Source organism: Pieris rapae, chromosome 11 (assembly GCF_905147795.1).
Source record: "Pieris rapae chromosome 11, ilPieRapa1.1, whole genome shotgun sequence".
Lineage (NCBI taxonomy): Eukaryota > Metazoa > Arthropoda > Insecta > Lepidoptera > Pieridae > Pieris > Pieris rapae.
In genome coordinates, this window is record NC_059519.1 from 2,464,041 (window position 1) to 2,487,397 (window position 23,357).

Genomic DNA, 23,357 nt, shown 5'->3' on the forward strand with positions numbered 1-23,357 from the left:
AAGAGATCGCTTGTTAGCGATAAGGCCGCCCGTTGCATCCCTTGTAATTTATATATACTGTGTTATTTGTATTTCTTTAGCAACGAAGAGTAAATAAATAAATAAATAAATAAATAAAAATATAAAGCTAGGCTTGGCGAACATGATTACCAAGAAGAACCTACGTTGTGGAATCGGAACATATCTAAAACATGACCATTATACGGCGTTTGATTTAGTATTACATAGTTATTATGAACTAATTATAAACAATGATTAAAGCAGGAAAATTATAATAGAAACGAACATTCAATATGTAAAGGCCACATTTTGAAGTAGTGTTTGTTAAATCTATATCAAAAATGTTTTGGGGTAAGTAATTTATTAAAATTATATACTTAACCTTTTATATATGCTCGTTAGCTAAACGTATATATTTTGTGTACTTTATTGAACTTAATGAAAGAAGGCTTGAAATTAATGTCTTAAGACCATTTCTTTCTCCGGTTCTTACCCATCTTTTAAGCAATTGTAGGGTTTTTTGGGAATTGAGTTTCCCCAAACTTGTTGTTGTAAAAACCCTAGAACTCATTAAAAAGTGATTATCCGTTTGATAATTAAATCTTTCAGGATTATACACTTTGTATACATATATCTTTTATCTGAACATAGGATTCCATTCCGCGGCGACAACAACGTTAACATATTCAAATTTATATCATCTGGGGTTTTCTTTTCACGGTAGAAATAGGACTCATCTGTAGGAGTTAGGTCTGGTAAATATCAAGGATGTTCTATCAGATTGGAAGGAGTCTGGTGGCTTCAAAGACGAGAATCGCAACACTGGATTTGTGCCCGGTGGAGTTATCTTTATAAAACAGAACAACATTCTCATTTCTCATGCAACTTCATTTTCTTTAAAAAGTCGTAATAGTAAATAGCTCTATAATTAACGGCGTAACGCCAAAAGCAGCCTATGTTACCCGAGGATGGAATCGCCTACGCGTGGATCTCGGCCTACACTCGCGTCTGGTATTTAGACTGGGTTATCAATAACCACTGAACGACGTTCAGCTTCACGGTCATTAGGAAGAAAAGGCTAAAGTAGCTTTAAAAAATATTAGTGAGCTCAACAAGACAATACGGTTCTTCACTCTGGGCCACCGCCTGCAACTGTATAAAACGCAAATTCGCCGACAACCACCAATCTCCTAGCGGCTTTATACCTCGGCTTTGCGTAGAGTTGTGGGGTCACTCTGCATCTTCTACCGTATTTACCATGGAGAGTGTTCAGAGGAGTAGTTCGCATTAATGCTAAGTTTCACCATCGGACATCGAGACAGAATACCAAAAATTCCACCCAACGCTTTCTGGAACCAGCTGCCCCCTGAATTATTTCCGAACCAATTTGATTTATTTCTTGTTCTAGATAAGAGATATATAGTCCGCTAGCAATGAGAGTGTCCATGGGCGGCAATATCACTTAACATCAGATGAGGCTTCTACCCATTTGCCACTCATTCGAAAAGAACCGTAGATCCAGGAGGAGCATGAGCCCTAGGAAGCCCCAATGTTGGTCTCAAGTTTTGCTATACCAGCACCGTAGTCAAATACTTCAATCAGACATATTATTTTATTACGTCGCGAACATCAATTTTATCCATATATCGCCCAAATAAATTACTTCTTTTCTTACACATATATTTTTCTATTATTACGACGTTATTTATTTTTGCTAGGAGAATGTATCGCATTAACACTAGATTTTCAGCATCCATCGTGAAAAAGTAATTATTCAGGCAAATTTACTGTTAACTCTTCACAGTTTCATTGATCCTACAAGTTTGGATGGTAGACAGCTTCTTCCACGAAGCATCAATGAAGACTTTTGAAGCAAAAGAATCTGTAGCAAATAATGCATTATTTGGCTATAGTATTTCGTACGAGTCATCAAACAAACGGTAACCAAACATGAACATCACTACATTGTATAAAACAAAGTCGCTTTCTCTGTCCCTATGTCCTTTTGTATGCTTAAATCTTTGAAACTACACAACGGATTTTGATGCGGTTTTTTTGTAATAGATAGAGTGAGTGAGTAAAATTATTCATATTACAAAGTTAATTTTAGACTAATAGCTGGTGCACCAAAAGGAGATGTTATGGGACAAGTATACACAATCGAAATCGGATCGGAAAGTACTCAAAGAATTAAGTTTGAATATTTGGGTAAGTATATTTTTCATGGCAGCTCCGCAAATGAAACCAATACATATATTCATAATCTATCGTCCAATTTAGAACTATTATTGGAGCTTTTACCTGCTTTCTGATAATTCCTTGTTTGCTAAATCAAATATAAGATATACTTCCATATAAAATTAAATGCAGTGGCTAACGATGTTCCACATCTGAGCGTTTTAAAAAACCCGTCATAATAAATCATGTAGTAGGTGTGTTGTCGTCCTTTGATGGAGGCACACTCTAATTTTGAATAGTTGGTAAGTTGTATCTCTTAGATTTGTTAGTTCGCCATCAAGGCGATATTTATGAAATTTTACATTGAGTGTCCATGTGTTATCACACAAAATAGCTAAAGCCTGCAAATACAGGGGTCTAGGCTCTGAATATCATTTTGTCCCATTCGATGTCGAGACTCTTGGTTCGTGGGGTCCTAGCGCGTTAAGGCTTTTTAGGGAATTATCAAAATGGTTAGTCGACATCACAGGAGAACGAAGAGCTGGCAGCTACCTCGCACAAAGAATAAGTCTAGCTATTCAAAGGGGGAACGCTGCCAGTATCTTCGGAACATTGCCTAAAGGGACTCCTTTTAATAATATTTTTTAATAATTAAATTTTAAGCTTAGTTATTAGTCAATATTTTTATGTATTATGTTATTTGTTTTGAAAAATAAATTAATAAATTAATATTTATATTCTAGAAGCCAACCTTCGTTTCGCAAATAAAACAAGAACACAAAGCTGGCTCGGTACTTCAGTCGCTGCATCAGATGATTTCTTTGTTGTAAGTTTATCTCTCTTCTGTCTTCTGTCTCTGTTTTATAGGAGGCCGCTTTATTCTGTAAATTGTACAATTATTTTTTTAGTTAAATAAGGATTACCTAGAAGGCTCTGTCTGTTTCTTTGTCACACTTGTTATTTTAAAATTAAACGTTTGTAGGCATCAATATAATGATTACTTATGGCCGTTGCATTTATTCCTTCCCTGGTTTTAAATTATAGACTTGTGCTCCACGATACACTGAAGATAAAAAGATCAGATACCACAGAAATGGTAAGTGGTTTTAATTTTATTTAAAAATTAAAAGTATAAACCGCAAAACCAATCAAGAGCCTTAAGCCAATTCTTTAATATCTTTTTCTGGCTCAATATTTTAGATATTATTATTGTGAACAAAACAAAACAGAAACTAGGAATTATATTAATTCACTAAAGTACTTTGCTATCAACAAAAAGCTAAAAAAATCTTTGATAAAGTAAGACTTTAAATATATCTATGATCTCAGATTTCTGAATCAGCTTCACCATCTTTTGTCAATCATGGCAAGGAGGTAATCAGCCTTCTGTCTCTAACACACTGTCAACATTTTGGGCTAAGGCAAGCCGGCTTCCTGACGAACGTTTCCTTCACAGTTCTAGCAAATGTTAAAAGTCCATTGGTGCATTGGCTTCCTAACTACATGTACCTCACGACCTCAGAGAATCGCATACTGAAGGTCGCCTGCTTAATGTTACACTTACCTACTTTGAGAAATATCTATTGAGTAACTATTTACATTGTTTTATGTCCTTCTGAACACATGTAGCACACAAAACGTAATGAATGCTTATTAGTTTATTTGTGAACTGACAGTAAATATAAAATTAAGAGCATTAGTATTTAATATATATTTAGTTTCATGTTCATAAGTGGACATTGTGTTACCTAAATGAAAAACTGATTTTTATTTGATTTGTTCCCTGGCAAAAGGCATGCTTCAAGACATCCAAAAAACTGCTTTGAATTCTAATCGTGTCGTCCTTTTGTTAATTGACAAATAATTAAAGCGATCATGTCTTTTCAGATAAAAGGTTTGTTAATTATGGTGTTTGTGGCATAGAAGATAAGAATTCTTCTTTAACATTCTTAAAGCCAATGACGACTAAAGACAGACAACGTAATGCAACTGAACTTATAGGTAGGTACAATCATAATATATAATTTAATTGTAAAGGTAAAATATTCATAACATCTAAAAATAATAGAATAGAAGAAAGATTTAGTTAAAGTAAAGATAAATAGAGTCGTTTTCGTTTTATTTATTTATTTTATTTATTACTTCGTTGCATTACATAAAAGGAAAAAAAATATATTAAACATAATTTGAGTGAAAAGCAACCGGCGGCCTTATCGCTTTAGAGCGATTTCTTCCAGACAACCACTGTGAGTAAAGGAAAAGTTGGAGCCTTATCGTAAAACCTGCAACATAAGAGAAAGGCTAATTTTGAAATTAAAAATGTCCCAAAAAAGATGAATGAAACAAAAGAAGACTTACTCGAAATGGTTAAGTGTCTGACTTCAAACATTGGCTGCCCTCTTCCCAAAACCGAGATTAAAGATATTTACAGGCAACGCTCTAAGAAGGAAGGTATTAAAAACTCGACTATCTTGGTTGAGACTAATTCAACGTTGCTTAAGAACGACATCATAAAAATGTGTAAAGCTTTCAATATAAAACACAAGTCTAAATTGTGCGCTAAACATCTAGGATTCCATATCAATGAAGATACTCCGATTTACATATCTGAAAATCTAACGCCAAAAGCATCTAGACTCCTTTTTCGTGGAAAAGAGTTGGTGAGATCAAAGGCATATAAATATTGCTGGACTTCGTATGGTAAAGTATATTTAAGGAAAGATGATAATACACCTATACTCTTACTCAAGACGGAAGCTCAAATACAGCAAATAATGCAATCCTGCTGACTATTGCAGGCCTTATTAGTTTTTAAAATTAACTGTCAGTTTATCTTTAGCAATTGTTATCCGTTAACTATTATCAACACACTAAAACATAATACACCATTGTACACTCATCTTTATACTCAACACAAAATTTTTCCTCTTTTATTGTCTGTCTCTATTGCTCGGACAAAAATGATCATCGTAATTTATGTTCTCTATCTCTCTTACACGTATCATGCCAAATACAATAATACTCAATACTACCCTCAAATACTGTATGACACAATATTTTATAATAAAATACCAATACCTTTCATTTTTTCGATCGACACTGATTATCGTCTTATAAAAAGATATACTTCTGCATATACAAACAAAAATACTCGTTATTACCCTCAACTACGTCATGACATGGAATTTAGTACTGAATTACCAATACCAACTAATCATTCGTTTAGCATTGATTGTAGTCATGTAAAAGAAAATATTTTTTCCTTCAAAATTTATTATGAATAGTACACTAACAACAATTAATGACTTAGACAAAACTGAAATGACTATATCTACCACTTGTGAAATAAACAACCTAAAGCAATTTATAGATCCTAAAAAAAGTGATTTAACAATCATTACCCAAAATATAAGAAGTATTTATAAGAACTTCGACAGTCTGGAAGTAACCTTGAGCAGTTTAGAAGTTGAGGTTGACATAATTATATTGACTGAATGCAGATTGAATAATACAAAACCTATTCCTCAACTTAGCCAATATTCATCATACCATACTACGAATCAATTAAATCAGAATGATGGCGTAGTAGCTTATATTAAGAATAATCTGAAACCCAAAGTACGCGAAATAATCTTAAAAAATGCATCATGCATACAAATTGAGGTACTAAATCATTTAATTTTAGGAATTTATCGTTCTCCTTCTATACCGAATTCAGACACATTTCTTGAATCACTTCGTCTGCACTTGGAACATTTGAAAAACAAGAAAAATATAGCCATCATCGGTGATATAAATATAAATCTAATCTATAATGTCGACAACAGTAACCAAAACAACAGACTCAACTACCTTAACATGTTATCTATATACGGCTTAATGCCGGGACATCTCTTTCCAACTAGAAATAATAGTTGCCTAGACCATGTTATAATAAAACAACAAAATAAAAAAATTCAGGCAAAAGTAGCTGTACTAAATACTTCAATTTCAGATCATCTCATGGTATTTTTAAGTTTACAGAAAGTAAAAATGCATAACGCAGTTGAAGCAAAAAAATTCAAAACCTATACAGATTTTGATAAAGCGGTAATAACATTAGCTAATAAAAATTTGAATAATCTCTTACTTTGCACGGATCCTAATGTAGTCGTAGACAAATTGATAGATAAGATTAAAGAATCCTTAGAAGAAAATACAACAATCACAAATGTATCTAAACGACATCAGGTATTAAAGCCGTGGATAACTGCCGGTATCTTACGTTGCATAAGAAATAGGAATAAAATGCAAAAACGGTTAAAAAGTAATCAATATGACGAAATTCTATCAATAACTTATAAAAGATATAGAAACTTTTGTAACAATTTAATCAAAAAATTAAAACGGAAATATGAAAGAACACAATTGGATAATTCAGTTAATGACCCAAAACAGTTGTGGAAAAATATTAAGAGGATTGCATATATGACTCAAACAAAACATAATAATAACGAACTAATAAACATTAAGCCCACGCCCACAGAGTCTGTAAATGAAGTTAATAACTACTTTACAAATCTTGGCCCATCACTAGCTCAGGAAATTCAACAAAACCCGTCACGGTCCTACACATCACCACTTGCCCCTAAATCTAGCTCCCACTCGTTTGTTTTATTTAGTACTGACCTTCTAGAGGTAGATCATATAATCAGAAACCTAAAATCTGATAGCACACCAGGGTGGGATAATATTCCCGCACGATTCTTAAAACTCGCTAGAAGTCTCATAGTACCTTGTCTATGTCATTTGGCCAATCTATGTTTTCAAAAAGGGATTTTCCCGACAAAACTTAAGCAAGCTACTATTGTACCAGTATTTAAATCCGGCGATAAGGACAAAGTCAATAATTACAGGCCGATTTCAATTCTTCCAGCCATCTCCAAGGTACTAGAAAAACTTCTGAATATTAGATTAATAAACTACCTTAATAAATTTAATATTCTATCAAGCTCACAATATGGATTCAGGCAAGGAAAATCCACGGAAGATGCCATATCTCAATTTACGTCTCTGATAGTGACAAACCTAGATAAGGGAAAGAAATGCCTTGGTGCATTTCTAGATTTACGAAAGGCCTTCGATACTGTCTGTATCTCTTCACTTTTACATAATATGGAGCAAATAGGAATAAGAGATATACCCCTAAATCTATTTTGTGACTACCTCTCAAGGCGAACACAGAGAGTGAAAATAGGCGACTACATAAGTGATGAAATGGAAATAACCTATGGGGTTCCGCAAGGAAGCATATTAGGCCCAACGTTATTTCTAATATATATTAATGCGTTAAGTAATCTAAAACTTGATAACGGGCAAATATTTTCCTATGCAGATGACACAGCTGTACTTTTCACAGGAATTAACTGGGCAGAAGTGAAAAAATCTACGGAAATTGGACTGACAACTATTGCTAATTGGCTTGATTTCCACCTTTTGTCTCTCAATAAAGAGAAAACTAACTATATATGTTTCAGAATTTCTAATCGAACGCAACCACCTAAAGATTTTAAAATTAAATTACATAACTGCGATATGCAAAGTGTCGGTAACTGCCCCTGTCCTCCAATTACAAAAGTTAGCTCTACCAAATACTTAGGCATTCACATAGACGAACGGCTATCATGGTATCCTCATATAGAGTCCATGACTGGTAGATTACGGAAATTTACATACATCTTTAAAATTTTGCGATACATCACATCGTATGTAATACTTGAAAGAATTTACACAGCACTCATTCAGACCGTATTAACATATTGCATAAACATATGGGGTGCGGCCAATAAAACAAAATTTTTGGAATTGGAACGGGGACATAGGGCTCTTTTAAAAGTGATGCTGTTCCGGCCATACAGATTCCCATCGGAAGAGCTCTATCATCTTAGCAAATTACTGTCCGTTAGGAAGCTGTTTGTCCTGAATCTAATTTTAAAAACCCACAGAGCGCTCCCGTTTGAGAATAGGCTGGTCTTAAAAAGAAATAGGGATGTTGTAGTCGGTCAGACCGTAAGGACCGACTTCGCTAGACGCAATATGCAAGCAGCCTATTTATATAATAAATTAAATAGGCTGCTTAACATCTACCCTCTCACCGCCTACAACCTAAAAACCCGAATAAAAGACTGGCTTATTATCACGCCTTATGCAGTATTAGAACTGCTTTTGAGACCCATGATTTAAATAGCTACACGTTACTCATTCACTCACCTACTCACTCATTCATTCACTCACCTACTCACTCACTCATTCACTCTCTCACACACTTACTCATGCACACAATCAGGTGTGATGATAACGGTTTAACAAGTAAAAAATAAAAAGGAAATGAACTGAATAAATTATTTTATGTAATTAACTTTGTTATGGAAGAGCTGGGAACCCTAACACAGGTATATTTACTTAAAAGGGTTCCCAAATCTTACACTATGAAAAGAAAAATGTACCAAATTAAATGAATAAAGACTTAAAAAAAAAAAAAAAAAAAAAAAAAAATAACTCTTTGGGCGGTTAGCACTCAATTTAAATTGACTCGCCTACTCGGTGGCTTTCTAACCCATTCAGAAATAAGAATAATACAATGTAATTTGCATTCTGTCCCGTCTTTTAGTATGCTCTAAAGCCTGCTCTTGGCTTGGTCTTGGGGCACACTTTCACGAGTTTTAACCAATTACAGAAAGGGCAATGGACAACTTTGGGTGGAGCATAAAAGTTATGAAACCTGATGGTATCGTGCTTATAGGAGGACCATCTCAAATTGCAGGTAGAACTATGTTCATTATATCAGCGTCATGGTTTTACAGTTAAAATAAATTCTTCATTTAATTTACGTTTACAAAACAATTGCAGGTCGAGTCATAGTTTATGAACAAGCGAAAAAATACCCGAATAAACCACCCATTTTAATTAATAAGAACATCCTGCTGAATGACCCTGTACGTTTTAATTTTGGTAAGTTCTAATGAACCTTTTTAACGGAAGGATTGTTGAAAGGTAAACAAATGAAGGCATGAAAAGATTACTCAATAAGCAGTGATACTCGCTTATATTGATATCTGTCATAGACTAGTAAAAATATTATTTGAATTAGGAACGATTGAAAAAATGATATGAGATTGGCTTTTGAATTAGCGTTTTGCTAAATATTTTGTCCCGTGTAGATAGATACAAAAAATATGTGTGAAGATATGGCATAAAGAGCATGGCCAAAAGGCGAATAAACATTTAGAAAAATACTCCTGAACTTGGAACATTAAAATATCTGTGTATTATAAAATTATTTATTTTAATCTGTAAGGAGTTTAGTACTTTAAAAAGTAAATAAAGTTTAAACCTAGTCTTAATATTGTAGGTTTTTTATGACTTTGTATGAAAGAAAACAAAAAAATATTATATATAGCTTGTCTACAAGTTGTATAAAACCTTGTTAACGCTTGTAAAAAATATGTTTTAATGTGAAAAGCAGTAACAGGTATACAGACATAAAAAAATAAACAAAACAATGAAATTATACAAACTTGCTACATTCTTGTAGGTTACAGCATAACTTATGGTAATTTTTTTGGTGATAAATCGGTGGAATACGCTGTAAGCACCACTTATGGAGATGTGGGATTTCCAAAGGTAATATTTTATAAATATAACTTTAGAATAATAAAATTAACCTTAAAAACAGTATAATAATCATCGTATTGATTTATTAAATATTTTTGTATATTTGATAAGACATTATCCTCCTTTTCTTCGATACAAGTCTTACAAGAACGGGATTTAGTCTGGCTAGTCCAGTTCCTCATCTTAGTTTAGTTTTAGCTTATTCTTATAAAAATAAATATCAACGAAACAGATGCAGAAGGGTATCCTTAGTCCTATGTTCTATTGCGGGATTATGGGACGTACAAAATTATTTATATTCCTTCTGCATTCCATTTAAGACCATTTTATAATTATCCTTTACTAATTTTAGGTTTATATTTTTAACTCAAAATATGCCCACATAAATACCCTAGTACACGATGAAATTGGTACTTTATTTGGAGGTTGCCTATGCACTGTTCGGTTGTCAGCTGATTATGATTCTCTGTTAATTGGTGCTCCGTTGTATGCGAGAACGGCCTATGAAAGTGACACTGGCGCTGTTTATGTATTTCAACCGAATTCTGACACTTCTCCTACAGTAAGCAAAATTTACCTTATATCTATACATTATCTTTGTAAATCTTAATATTATTATGAAAGCCGCTGCTTTATAAAATTAAATTCGACTATTGATTCGTATTGAATTTCGTAACGAAAACTTCGTAACGAAGACCTAACTTTACGTAGATTAGCTTACGTTAGAAACGTAACAATTATGTTAAGTGTAAAGCATGGACATCCATACATCCAGCAGCCTCGTATGTGCGTTCATAGTTTATTAACTAAATTTGATTGTTATTCGTCTATATTTTTTTATACATTATAGTAATACCTATAACATATAAAAACAGATTATATCAGTTAAACATCTCCGGCAACAAGTGATTTCTATACATATTATTATAAACATTCATAAATTATAATATCAACATTAACTAAGCAAGTAGATAAATAATTAAGATTTTTATATACAGTTTTATATATATATACTTGTAACTTCTGATTTGACGACAAACCCTGCGTCGGAATCATTTCGGCTTTCGGCTTTAGTTGGTTTAGCTGCTCTTCCAAACAGTGTTACACATAGCATTAGGTACACCCACCCTGAATAAAGACTAGGTATTACATAATAAATAAATTTTAATTTGCCGAATTAGTTAGAATTTAAAAAAAAATCCATTCTTTTACGTGCTTTTAAGACCACAGTATCGCAGAATATGAATAAAACAAGTAAAAAATCATCATTTCTGATGTAGCAAAAGACGTCAGGCGAAAATAACAGACTCTACTCAATAGTGATCAAATAAGTTTTTTTTAATATAATTCCTTACACTAGCTTAAAATAAACTTTTTTTTAATACATCTTCTTCAGAATCAGACAACTCCTTGTAAAGTCAAAAATATGCAGAGTACCTTGAGTGGCGTTATTTACAATTTAAGGCAAAAATGAACAATAAATGAAATATGTATCTGTTCTTTTTTATAATAATTGTAAACATTTAAAAATTTTCAGTTCACTCTTAAGAAGATTATAAAAGCCAAAACCCCAGGTGGGCATTTTGGTTTATCGATTGCTAATCTTGGCGATATGGACGGTGACGGCAGAGATGGTACCAATCCTTTTATATCAACGATTAATTAAATAGGAACTGTAATAGTCTAATATGATTTTATTACTATTGAATAATTCCTGCAAAAGCAGTGTTGGCCGTGGCTTCAGCGAGCGACTCACATCCCTGAGGTCGTAAGTTCGATCCCCGGCTGTGCACGAATGGATTTTCTTTCTATGCGTGCATTTAACATTCGACATGAAGGAAATCATTGTGAGGATTTGCTTCGATCCAAAACGTCGACGTATGTGTCAGACACAGGATTTATATTGACAGTTGATCATGAATGATTTACTAAAATCTGACGCCTAGACGTAGATTTATTTTATTAAATATATTATTATATAATATATGGTTCCATAAGATAATTAATTCTTAAATTTAGATCTAAACTAATATTTAACTTATACAAGTTCTGTTACTACTTAGTAATCTTTTCTTAAATATTTGTCACATAGAAGTTGCGATAGCAGCACCATATGAGAACGACGGGGCTGTGTACATTTACACCGGCAAAGCTTTAGTTAGCGAACCGGAAAAATACATGATGAAAATCAAGCCAGAAGGTTTCCAGACTTTTGGGTTAAGTCTAGCCACATTATGGGATTATGATGATAATGGAAGTAATGGTTTGTAGCCTTTGATTTTTTTCTGTGTGGTTGGCACTGGCAGCCTTATTATATATTATTATTATTATATATTGAAATATTTTATATGCTTGATAATGTCATGTATTCATTTCTATGGCTTTTGATTTTTTTCCTGTAATTTAATCTCATATCGTATTCGAGTTAGGAATTTAAAGATTTCATAGTGTATTTTACATATTATAAAATATCAAAACTATAAACAACATAACTTTACTGCAACAATGTTAAAATATCAAACTCATTGGTCACGTCTATAAGTTTAAGTTGGCGCGAAATCTCTGTAGTCAATGACAAATTCCGTATTTATATATATAAAATATATATATAATAAGACTTATCTGTGGCCGCGTCCGCTGTGCGCTTAGCCAAACCCTTTTAAAGTAGATTTGCATTATTTTTATTATTTATTACTAGCGTTAACACCTACATATTTTTTTTCAGGTCTAGCCATTGGTGCACCAGAGAGTAATAAGATAGCAATATTAAGATCCTTTGCATCAGTAACTGTAAATCTAAGAACAGAGTTCCCTATTTTACAGGTTAGTAATTATTTTTCAAGAAGGCTTACACAGTATTCCGTGTATCCGATGCAACGCTAATGGTTTTGGGAATTGTCGAAACAAAAATAAATCCCCTTCTTCATCCATGGCGGGAACTCATGACATTATTCTCCAGAATCATATAATATGACAAATCACCATGAGTACTATTTCTAATTTTAAAAATTACGTTTCTTATTTTGAATATCGAATCCATCCATTTAAAAATAACGGTAATGAAAAAAACTTCATTTGTTTTAATATTGAAAAGATGAACGTCCTTTAAAATTATCGCATAAAAATGAAGTAATGTTTAAGATTTATTTAAATATTATACTCGTTTTAGTTTGACAGTCACAAGAGCGATGAGAATATATCCTTTAAAGTGATTTTATCAGTTGTTTATCCTAAAAAGGCGAAAAATGTAACGGCCGGTAAGTACGTTTTTAAATGTTCTGTACTACTTATATTCCCATCGTTATTTAGTTTGTCAGTAATTTAGGTCACTAAAATGACTTTTACCCCTATTTGTTATACGATAATAAAATATATAATACCCTTATTTATATTTTGTATTTATTATATGTCTTCGTTCATCCACATCTATTCACATACATTTAAATAAATTAAATATCAATACTAATTTACTTTTGCGTATTTTGTATTTACTCATATTAAATTGAATCCTGGACAAGTAGATTAATCGCGTATTGGGGATTCTTCCCACGTCTCTTTTTTATGGGAAAATCGTAAGAAAATCATAAATTTTTAATTTTATTTTTGCTTTCAAACATCACATGTTATAATTAGGACAATCTGATAGTTATGAAAATATGGTATAAAAAGGATACTGTCTGTGACTGAAATGGGACTTAAGATGCGAAGACCCCGTCGTTTTATACAATTCTATCATATTGGAATTTATTGCTATAATGTGATTAAAAATAAAGTCATTTTTTAGATATCAAAGTGACAGCCGAATTAACGGATGGAAAATCGAAATTTGTGAACAATCCTGAAATGGGTATATATACATATACTCAATCGTTAAATGACAAATTGTCGTCATACAATCACAGTATTCCCGTGAAAGTCGTTATTCCGGTAAAGTATTTTTTATTTTAACTCTTTTTCTCAATCCTAACTATACAATAAATACTTCAATGGCGATGTGTGTATAGCAAAGCTTTAAAACGCTCTCGTATCTGGAACGGTTAACTTATGGAATGAATTAGAAAAGTTTGAATGGAAGGGAAGTCACCGCAACCAAGATTAAAACCTATTGATTAATTAAGTAAAAACTTACTAAACAAAGGTAGACGATGACGTCACAAAATATAGAACATAATTCAATTAGAGGCGTTCCAAGCTTCAGGTATTGAAGTATCTTGATACGCGTCATACTTGCTTAGTTGTATATAACTTTTTAGCAGTTTGTAGTAACAAATAGAATAATCAATACATAAATACTAAAACTAATTGTTACGAGTGGTAAAGGTGTTATGTAATAAAAATTACCACGTAAATTGTGAACGCTTGACACACAGCGTCCTTTTGGATAGTCGCTCAAATCAAAGAAATACGCAAAAAACATTTTTCGCGGTAGAAAAAGAAACAACCTCTGGGAGTTTTGAATTCCAATTCGGCTGTTATCAAAAATCGAGTTTTTTTTTATATTATTTTTATATATTTTAAATATATAAAACTACAAACGGCGACTATGCCACAATCTACTCATAATACTGATAATTATGTTAAAATGTTATGTATTCAGTTTTACGTGGGTAACACTGACAATCAAGGAAAAAAGATGATTGCCTCATTCTCTGTTCGGAAAGGTAATTTCGCGACAGTTGTGCTAGAAAATGGAAGATCAGTTACTACAGACTGGTAATTGCAATGAAACCTTTGAATACGACGATATGTAGAGAGCAACGGAGACTACTTCGAAAAAACAATAAAAGTATTGGCAATTTTCTTCATTAAGCCGTTTTTGATTTTCTAAACATGTTCAGTGTTACCTAGGTATTAATTTTGTCTTACAAAGAGAGAAATAAACAAACCTCCTTCCTTCTAGAGAAAGGATGTTTTCCAAGTGATATCATATAAAATAACCGTGGAATTAATGGAAGATCCAATGAAAATACCATTTGATCCCAGCCGTGTCCTATTGAGCGAGAGCAGCACCTTATTCGAGCAAGACACAAAGACGAGTTCTCGTTGTACCGGGGCGAGATGTATGCCTAATCTCGAACCCACACTGACGACATCATTAATGTAAGTAGAACTTAATTGTCTTATACTAATGCAGGTAATGCATGCAGATGTGCCAGAATTCACAAACATATATGTGTCAGATCTACTCTAACACATAAAAAGTTAAACTTCTTTATAACCTTATTTTTCGAAAAATTATCTACTATAACTTTACGGAAATTGGTTAAACAAAGTTAAATTAAATTAAAGTTAACAAAAAGCTTTTATTATCATTAACATGAATATAAATCTACAATTATTTCATTTTACCTTATAACTATTAAGATTATAAGAGAATTTCATTAATTATAATATAACTTTTTCTATCATTGTTATCGTTATTTTTGTTATTAATGGCTCCGAATCTCTTCGAATCAACCATGGTAGTGAAAATAAAAGTTGTCACGTAACGGATAATTAATGTGACGCGTAAAAGTTTTTCCAAAGCAGTTTCACTTCAAAAGCGAATGCAATGTGATCCAAATTGCTATAAAACACTCGATCCAGAACTTATAAATACATAATTTTACAGGGACAAATATATAATAGGTTCAACAGAAAGAGAATATTTTAATATATCTGTATTCAACTCTGGTGACAATGCATACGCTCCTTGTATAAAGGTAGAAGCACGCGGAGTACGAATTCTGAAGGCATCAAAAGACTGTGTTTTGGGCTTGAATGAGGAATTTATTTGTAGTCCTACAATTGCTGTTTTGAAGGGACATACTTGGGTAAGGTTTTATGTTAACAAGGTACCCTGTTTTACGTATTCTGCATTGCGACATCGCGGTGCCTTGAATGCTGAAAATACTTATGTTACGAAAATAAATTGTAATTAATTGCTCACGATAATACTAAATACTTCAGAGAGCAGTGTTTTAAAGGTGCAAATCTCATAAAGGTTAGGAAACCGGCATTAGACCCAAAAAGTCGACGGTGGATGTCAGGTACAGAAGGTTGATAGTGCGATTGGTATTTAATACTTCGAATAACATAGACATTAATAATAATTGATTCGATTCTTTACTGTGTTTTAAATTATATAATAAAACATTTTATTTTCAGAATATTCCCAATATGGAGATGGAAATGAATACTTTAAAAAGTGAGGATTATAACATTTTCATTAAATACGACCTATATTCTCATTGTGATGACACTACAGATAGAAAGACATTTGAAAATCCTATAAAATTGTATCCTGATTTAAATTTTGAGATAAAAGGGTGTGTATATAATATTTAATACTGTTATAACTTGTGGAGGAAGGAAACTGTACTGTTCCTCAAACCCAAAGGGAGGATTCGATCAGTCTAGCCACTGACTGGCCCGAAGGCCCAGTGACTAAGGTCGAGTAGCAGATTTTCATGGTATCACGTCATCGCAGTGATGGTAAATGTTAGATAATATACTATTGTACTGATCTCGTTTCATTACAAAGAAGACACAATTTAAAAGTTCAAGGCTGCACGCATGAAAAAGCATGAGTCAGTGTCCCGTTACAATAAATGTACGCTTGCGCCGCATCTAATCTCTCTATCTCTATATCTATCTCTTTTCCACTCGATTGGCCGATGGGATTTGTGCGATTCACTCCATTTTGGTATCCATATAAAGTACTGATAATTTAGTAATTATCAGTACTTTATATGGAATTCAATTTGTTCAGTTACGTTACGTGATGTTGCCACGTTAAACTATTACGTAAACCGACTTTACATACAAATATTTTTAAGAATGTTTCTTATTTGAAAATAATTTTAAATATAGAACGAATTAGTTTGACTTTGTTGTACACTTTCGCGATGTTTCCAGAACTTTTGCAATAAAGACGAACAAAATATCGCTCGAAATTTTTGTCCGACCATTTAGCCTGACGTACATGTAACTTCCGTAGCGATTTCAATATTCAATGTTTGTTTAACACAATTCCCAGCTTGTGACAGTAGTACTAGGAATATTCCCTTTACAATAATGTTCGTGATGAAGTTATGGAATCAGCATCTTGACAAAGCACCCGTTCCAACAAATTAGTAACAACCGTTATCGAAACAGAAAAGTTTTTCTTTCAAGTACTTACTTCTTTTTTTTTGCACCTCGGCAAAATCACTACAACACAGGAAATTCCTAAAAAGTCTAAAATTAAATAATTTTACTCAAAGGTTATTATTATAGAATTAAATAATTTGTTTTTTACAGACAATCAAATCCAAGTGATATTATAAATACTACTGTAAACGAACTCAAAGATTTTCAGAAACAAATTAAACACGTCTATACGGTACGTAATTAATTATATTTTATACACATTCTAGATTTTCATTTCGAGCAGTTAGACGAAGCTTTTTTTAACTTCTTATATGCGCATTTAAGAATCGTACTTTGGAAAACGTGACGCATGCCACTGTCCCAAAAATCAACTATTAAAAGACGATCAAGGAAGAATCAAGCCAAAGCCAAGCCCAAGATTAAAGTGATAATAAAACTAGAAATTTCCTTCCAGCCATTCTGTATTTAAATAGCACAATTTTTAAAAAACCTATGCATCTCTGTCTGCATGTGACTACTTGGTGACAATTGCTCTACGCCATTTAAATATATTTTTGTATTGAGTTTTAATAACGATATGCCGTTAATATAGGCCGTATATATTGTTTTTTATTTCACAGATAACCAACGATGGAGTTACCAACTGGGTAGACTTGCAGTTCCAAATTAGTTTCAATCATTCGGATCATATCAATGTTTTTAATAGTTCAGCTTTGGTAAGTAATATATGAAAATAAATCCCTTAGCTTGCATAATCTTACATACCACAAATGTAAAACGATTTTAAACCATTGGCTAGGTACACTCAACTATAATAGAAGCATTACTTAATCTTCTATCATAAATGTTTCCTTCGTCCATCAATCTTTTACAAACACATACATTTAGCTTTCCTCGCCATTCACACACACACAGTCAGAATCGTATATATATTTTTTTCACTACCATTGTTTTAAAACCTATATATGAAAGGTAGTTAAAATAAAATCCTACTATCCTATGGACATATATGCATATTTAATCAAGTATACAGCTATTGTATGTGCTTATGAGACCTGCAAATATTTCCTCAAAAATTACGCAAAAAAAGATGGAAATAGAACTATATAGGAAAAAAAATTATTCAATAAACTTATTAAATATAAAAAATGAGATGAATGATGAGAGTACATTTGTAGGCGTTGATGTTGGATACAGTTTCACTAACATTTATTATTTAACAGGTGTATCCGGAATCAGGTGCAATACAATGTGCGATGAAGAATGTTTCTGAAGTTATTTTTGCCTGCACTTTCTCCTTAAATCGTAAACAAAAAGCACAAATACATATTTCTATAGAGTTACTCAAGGATTCTTTCGGTAATTATTTTACATAAACATTGTTAAAGATTCAAGGAATTTAGTTACAAAAGTGTTCAAAGTTATCAAAGTTTATTTCAATAACCTCCAAAACACAAACGCCACTTCAATCAATGAAAACAAAAATATTTTTGTAACCTTCTTATTCCATTGTATACTCTGATGAGACATTATTGTTTAAGTTAATTTTCTTTTGTTTATTATGAAGCAATAAAATTAATTAGATGGTAACACAAAAGTAGTGAAATACTAATATATTAATGGTGCTATATTATCAACATTTTTAATATTGTATTTTGTTGTAAACTATTGCTGAACCGATTTTCATGAATTTTGCCTGATGTTAAGTGCGTTGTCGGCCTTTTAAGAATTGGTTCATAAAATTTCGTAAGAATATCGTGCGAGTTAAGCACTTTAGATAAAAACATTAGCAAACAGTTATTTACACATATTGTTAAATTTAAGGCACGGATGATGAAGACTCTACAGCTGAGATTGTAACTAATTTGTACTTAGTGAACTTCGCAAAGTATAATGTCGCATCCGACACGTTTCTAAGGTATTGTACTGTTTATTTTATTTTTATTAGTTGATTGTTTTTTTTTGACAATCTACAGTCGTTTCTTTTTAAATAACACATCGTAACGAACCAAACAAAGATTTTTTTATTTATATTGCATGAATCCCAATAATCTTTTCACAAGAACAAACCTACAGGGTGCATGCTCACGCCCGAACTCAATAATTAATCCTCAATCGATCAATCTCCTATCTGCATTCCAATAATAAAACCCTACGAAGACAAAACCCTCACAAATTTTATGATATTAAACAGTAATTAATATAACTAGTTTCTTAATTGTTCTTTCAGTATATAGCATTGTTTTTTTTTTTCAGTTTAAGTACAAGTCTTCATATAAGTTCAACTCGCGTAGCGCTATGGATAATAATACTATCATCATTGCTTGGTCTTCTTCTACTCATAATAATAGCATTTATTATGTATAAGGTAATTACTTAGAATATATTAAATGGGTATTTCTAAATAAAGCCTTTTGTGCCTTTCATACTGAATCCAGGACAGCGTCAGACATCTGTAACTTCTAATAACGAAGTTTTTGTATGCAAGTTCCAGGTAGTTTCAGTATACGTAGTTCCTTGGGATAGCGCAAAAAAGCTCGTTAATGGAATCGGAATCGCTGGAAGTTACAGAACTAGGTCTTTAAACTTTCATCATCGGACAAAGTAACATTGTTATCAGTTATTTATGTAGTTTTTCAGATTACTAATAATTGTAAACTTTATCACCACAGGCAAACAATTTCATATTGAAATACATTTAAAGTTATTCCTCTTTATACTGGAGAGGTTTTTTAAGCTCGCGAGTGTTTTTGTTTCTTTAGGATTTGTATTAGCCTACAAATATTTCTGTAAAAGTTTGACAACACATATTATGATACTCATGAAAACTGCTTTCAAAACAGATTAAAAAGATCGAACCTCACACGATACTTATGAAACAACCTGAACATTTCGGAACGCACCTAAATATATTTGACAACCTGGTGACATTTATTAAAACAAAAACAAACGATCCGGCATGTTTTGAAGCTAATTAAGTTCTTCGTGCTTCTGACATGTCTACGTTATATGTAGTACTTATTGTAAATAGGGATAAACACAACGAACTAGAAAGGCTTGTGTTTTTGTTTTCTTAATTTATTATATCATACATGTTTCTCACCGAATAAAAATTCCACACACATTTAAAAATCAAAATTAAGTAGATCCAACCATTTCGAATTTTAGCGAGACAAACGAGAAGCAATTCATTTATATATATAGATAGAATCTTAAATTTATTAATTCATTTAGTGTAGAAGATATGTGATTTGACACTACTAAGTACACTTCCGACACAATGGACAACTTCGACAACAGTTCGTAGAGCGAGTTTACAAAAGAGATATTGAATATATCCTATGTACATATATAAAGTATTAGCATATTTTACTTTCGTTTCGACGTTATCGTTTTAACACAAACTATACTGTAAGGATGATGTATGTATTTAAAGAATATATAAATAAAATTACAATTGTTTAAATTGGGTTAAAAACTGGAATAAAATAAGTAATACCCAATTTTCTAAATAAATTCAATTTTATATGTCTACTTTCAGTGCGGTTTCTTCCGGAGAAATAATCGAGAAAAGTTAGAAGGTCTGAAGGAAAGCGTTCATCGGCAGAGCGTTGTAAGTGGATTTGATTAATTTATTCTACGAAATAACGAAAAAAACCCTGATGGCTAGATGACTGTCATTTTTTTATTTATTCTTAAAGGGGCGTCGAAAAGCAAATTGACGCCGGTATCGACCAAGAATATTTCAACCAACAATTTTAACTTAGAAAAATACTTGCTAGTTTAAGGTGAACAATCTAAAATAAATTTCAAGAAATTTTGATAAATCAAGATAGATTAAAAAAATATATACTTAGTTCATAAATAGTCTTATTACAACTGAATATCTGAATATTTCTGATCAACTGCTTACAAAAAATATTTGATTCAAACACTTTCGCTGTCTGAACTATTTAATGTAAAAGAAAATTTCTCTCTTACAGTACCGCAAATCAATGCGCGCAAGTATGCTTGCAGCAGCCAAGTCCAACGCGGAAGAGAATTCCGAACTTATACTTAATGACGAAGATTTACAAAGTGAATAACATGAATTTTGTATTTTATTGTTTAATTATATTAAAATGTTAATATTATTTGCTTACCTTAATTAAAATAATACATTCGGAGTATCCACATTACCTCATTGCATGATGCATTTTTCTCGTGTCGCTTTGTGTGGAGCGGAACCACTGAAAATTTATTTAAAAATATACCCGAAGCAAAAACGTATTAGTAATAGTATTTGGCAGCTCAACCGTACCACCACCAACCACCAACCACCACCAACCACCCGTATCACCTAGACGTCCGTCGTTTCACAAGTGGGCGTTTCTAAGCAATTTTGCAGCCCACCACCACTATGTGGAAACCGCTGCCCGCCGAACCGAATTGGTTCTTAAGGAACCTTCTAGACTTAAGGTTCTTCAAGAAAAAAGTGTACCGATTCTTGCAACACACTCGCGAGCCTGGCATTATAAGCTTTCATGGGCGGTGGTATCACTCAACATCAGTTGCGCATCCCCTTTGCCCCTGGTTCTATATTTAAAAAAAATTAACGTAACATATATTACCCCACAAAAAATTGTAAATTTGAAATATTTCTTATCTTAAATGAAAAATCTGAGGAAGTTTTAATAACGCAATAAACTGGATAAATCTGTACTAGTTTATTAACTTCAAGAAACCACAAACTACAAACTTATGAGAAAATAAATTAAAAAGTCAGAGAAAATAAATTACTTTCTTATTCGTTAGCACTATTTGAAAGATTTCGAATAAAACATCGATTTTGTTTTTATAAACTCAATTTAATTAGACCTAATATTTTCAACTCGAGCTCCCTGGTTCGCAATGACGACCTCCTTCATAACCATAATGTAGAAGACGTCATGTGGTGACGTCATAAAGAAAAGATTGCTGTAGCCCACATACAAAGGCTCCACCAACACGAGAATGTCAAGGCTATTCAAGTTCTTAACTCCATTGATCTAGTGGGAAGATTGAAAAGGCCAAAACCATTCGAATGAGTGAATTAGTGCACGTTATTCTTAAGTGCCACCACTCTGTGGAACCAGCTGCCAACTGAAGTATTTCCGAACCAATTCGACTTAGGGTCCTTCAAGAAAAGAGCGTACCAATTCTTAAAAGGCCGGCAACGCACTCGCGAGCCCTCTGGCATTGAGGGTGTCCATGGGCGGCGGTATCACTTAACATCAGGTGAGCCTCCTGCCCGTTTGCCCCCTGTTCTATAAAAAAAAAAAAAAAGTGCTTAACAGTGGTAAGTGGAAAAATAGTTCACAAGAACAGGGAAGAACTCTATTGTTGTTAATGATTTTTCCACTTCCCATTTAAGAGAAGAATACAATAAAAAAGTTAAAAATAAAGACATTAGATGTATCCACAAAAGGTTAAACTTATAAAAATATAATACAGAGCAAAGCAAAACAAAACAAAACATGACAACACAAAATGTATAAATCCGGACAACGACAAATATACCTGTAACTGTAATAGAAGAGAGTGATATAGGATAGTAAGTAGTATTATTGGACACTTTCTTATGTTAAATATCGTTTTAGGAATTTAACTAAACAAGAGCATGCAATATATGGTATATGTGGTCTTATTTTTATCGGACTGAAAGACATACTATATTTCAATAAATTAAAAAAATTAATCTATAAGTTTTTGTCATGAAGGTAAATTTAAATCAATCAAATATGTAGAAATAGTTTTAAAATTACTTTTAAAGCAATACTTTTTCGTGTGAACTTAAAATAAACTAATTTACTTGTTAATAAATTTAGTTTTATAAGTTTGAGGCACTTCATAATTTATCGTTTATCAAGCTCACCTGATGTCGTCTCGGTCGTTTTTTAAATAATGTCTATTAATTTTAAAGAACTTGTATAATTATAACGGTTGCTAAATAATAAACTCGAAAACTTGGAGTAAGTTAAAATTAATTTAAGTTGGTCACAAATCATTCGGAGACCTCCGCAGGGAGTAAAGAACTGAGAAAGTTATATTTTGATAATAAACAATACGATAACTTTTCTCATAACTATTTAAAAAAGGATTTATTACAGGAAAATAAAATAACGTACTATTTTATTTTAAACGAAAATTTTAAAAATATTTTTTTTCAATGCATTCTTTATACACTGTAGGGAGACAATAATTGTTTGGTTTGGGAGATAATAAAGACCGATGTGACCTTTAGGTATCTGAATGACAAGAAGACCTGTGCGTGATCTTCAATATGTCTGTAAACTTGTCTCTATTATAATATAAGCGAATATGTGAACATTCCATTTAACTATTGTCTTGCGCGGTAGTCCATACACACATAACCA

The 23,357-nt window shown here is 32.3% G+C and overlaps 1 protein-coding gene across 1 annotated transcript; it reads left to right on the forward strand.

Annotated features, from left to right (window-relative positions):
* Positions 1–241: 241 nt before the first annotated feature.
* On the forward strand, positions 242–21,047 carry LOC110996864 (integrin alpha-5). The gene is made up of 25 exons (XM_045630164.1): positions 242–351; positions 1,805–1,940; positions 2,111–2,208; positions 2,922–3,004; positions 3,223–3,274; positions 4,066–4,179; positions 8,894–8,980; positions 9,067–9,168; positions 9,752–9,840; positions 10,184–10,393; positions 11,369–11,465; positions 11,924–12,094; positions 12,557–12,654; positions 13,001–13,088; positions 13,616–13,758; positions 14,732–14,931; positions 15,443–15,644; positions 15,979–16,139; positions 17,113–17,194; positions 17,583–17,678; positions 18,186–18,321; positions 18,787–18,880; positions 19,219–19,330; positions 20,504–20,575; positions 20,946–21,047. Exons 1-25 carry the CDS (start codon positions 342–344, stop codon positions 21,045–21,047), a joined length of 2,835 nt encoding a protein of 944 aa, XP_045486120.1. The 5' UTR covers positions 242–341.
* Positions 21,048–23,357: the final 2,310 nt, after the last annotated feature.

Coding starts and splice junctions, on each gene's coding strand:
- LOC110996864 (XM_045630164.1), top strand. Junction 17,679..18,185: donor TTTTTAATAGTTCAGCTTTG/GTAAGTAATATA, acceptor ATTATTTAACAG/GTGTATCCGGAATCAGGTGC. Junction 18,881..19,218: donor GCATCCGACACGTTTCTAAG/GTATTGTACTGT, acceptor TTTTTTTTTCAG/TTTAAGTACAAGTCTTCATA.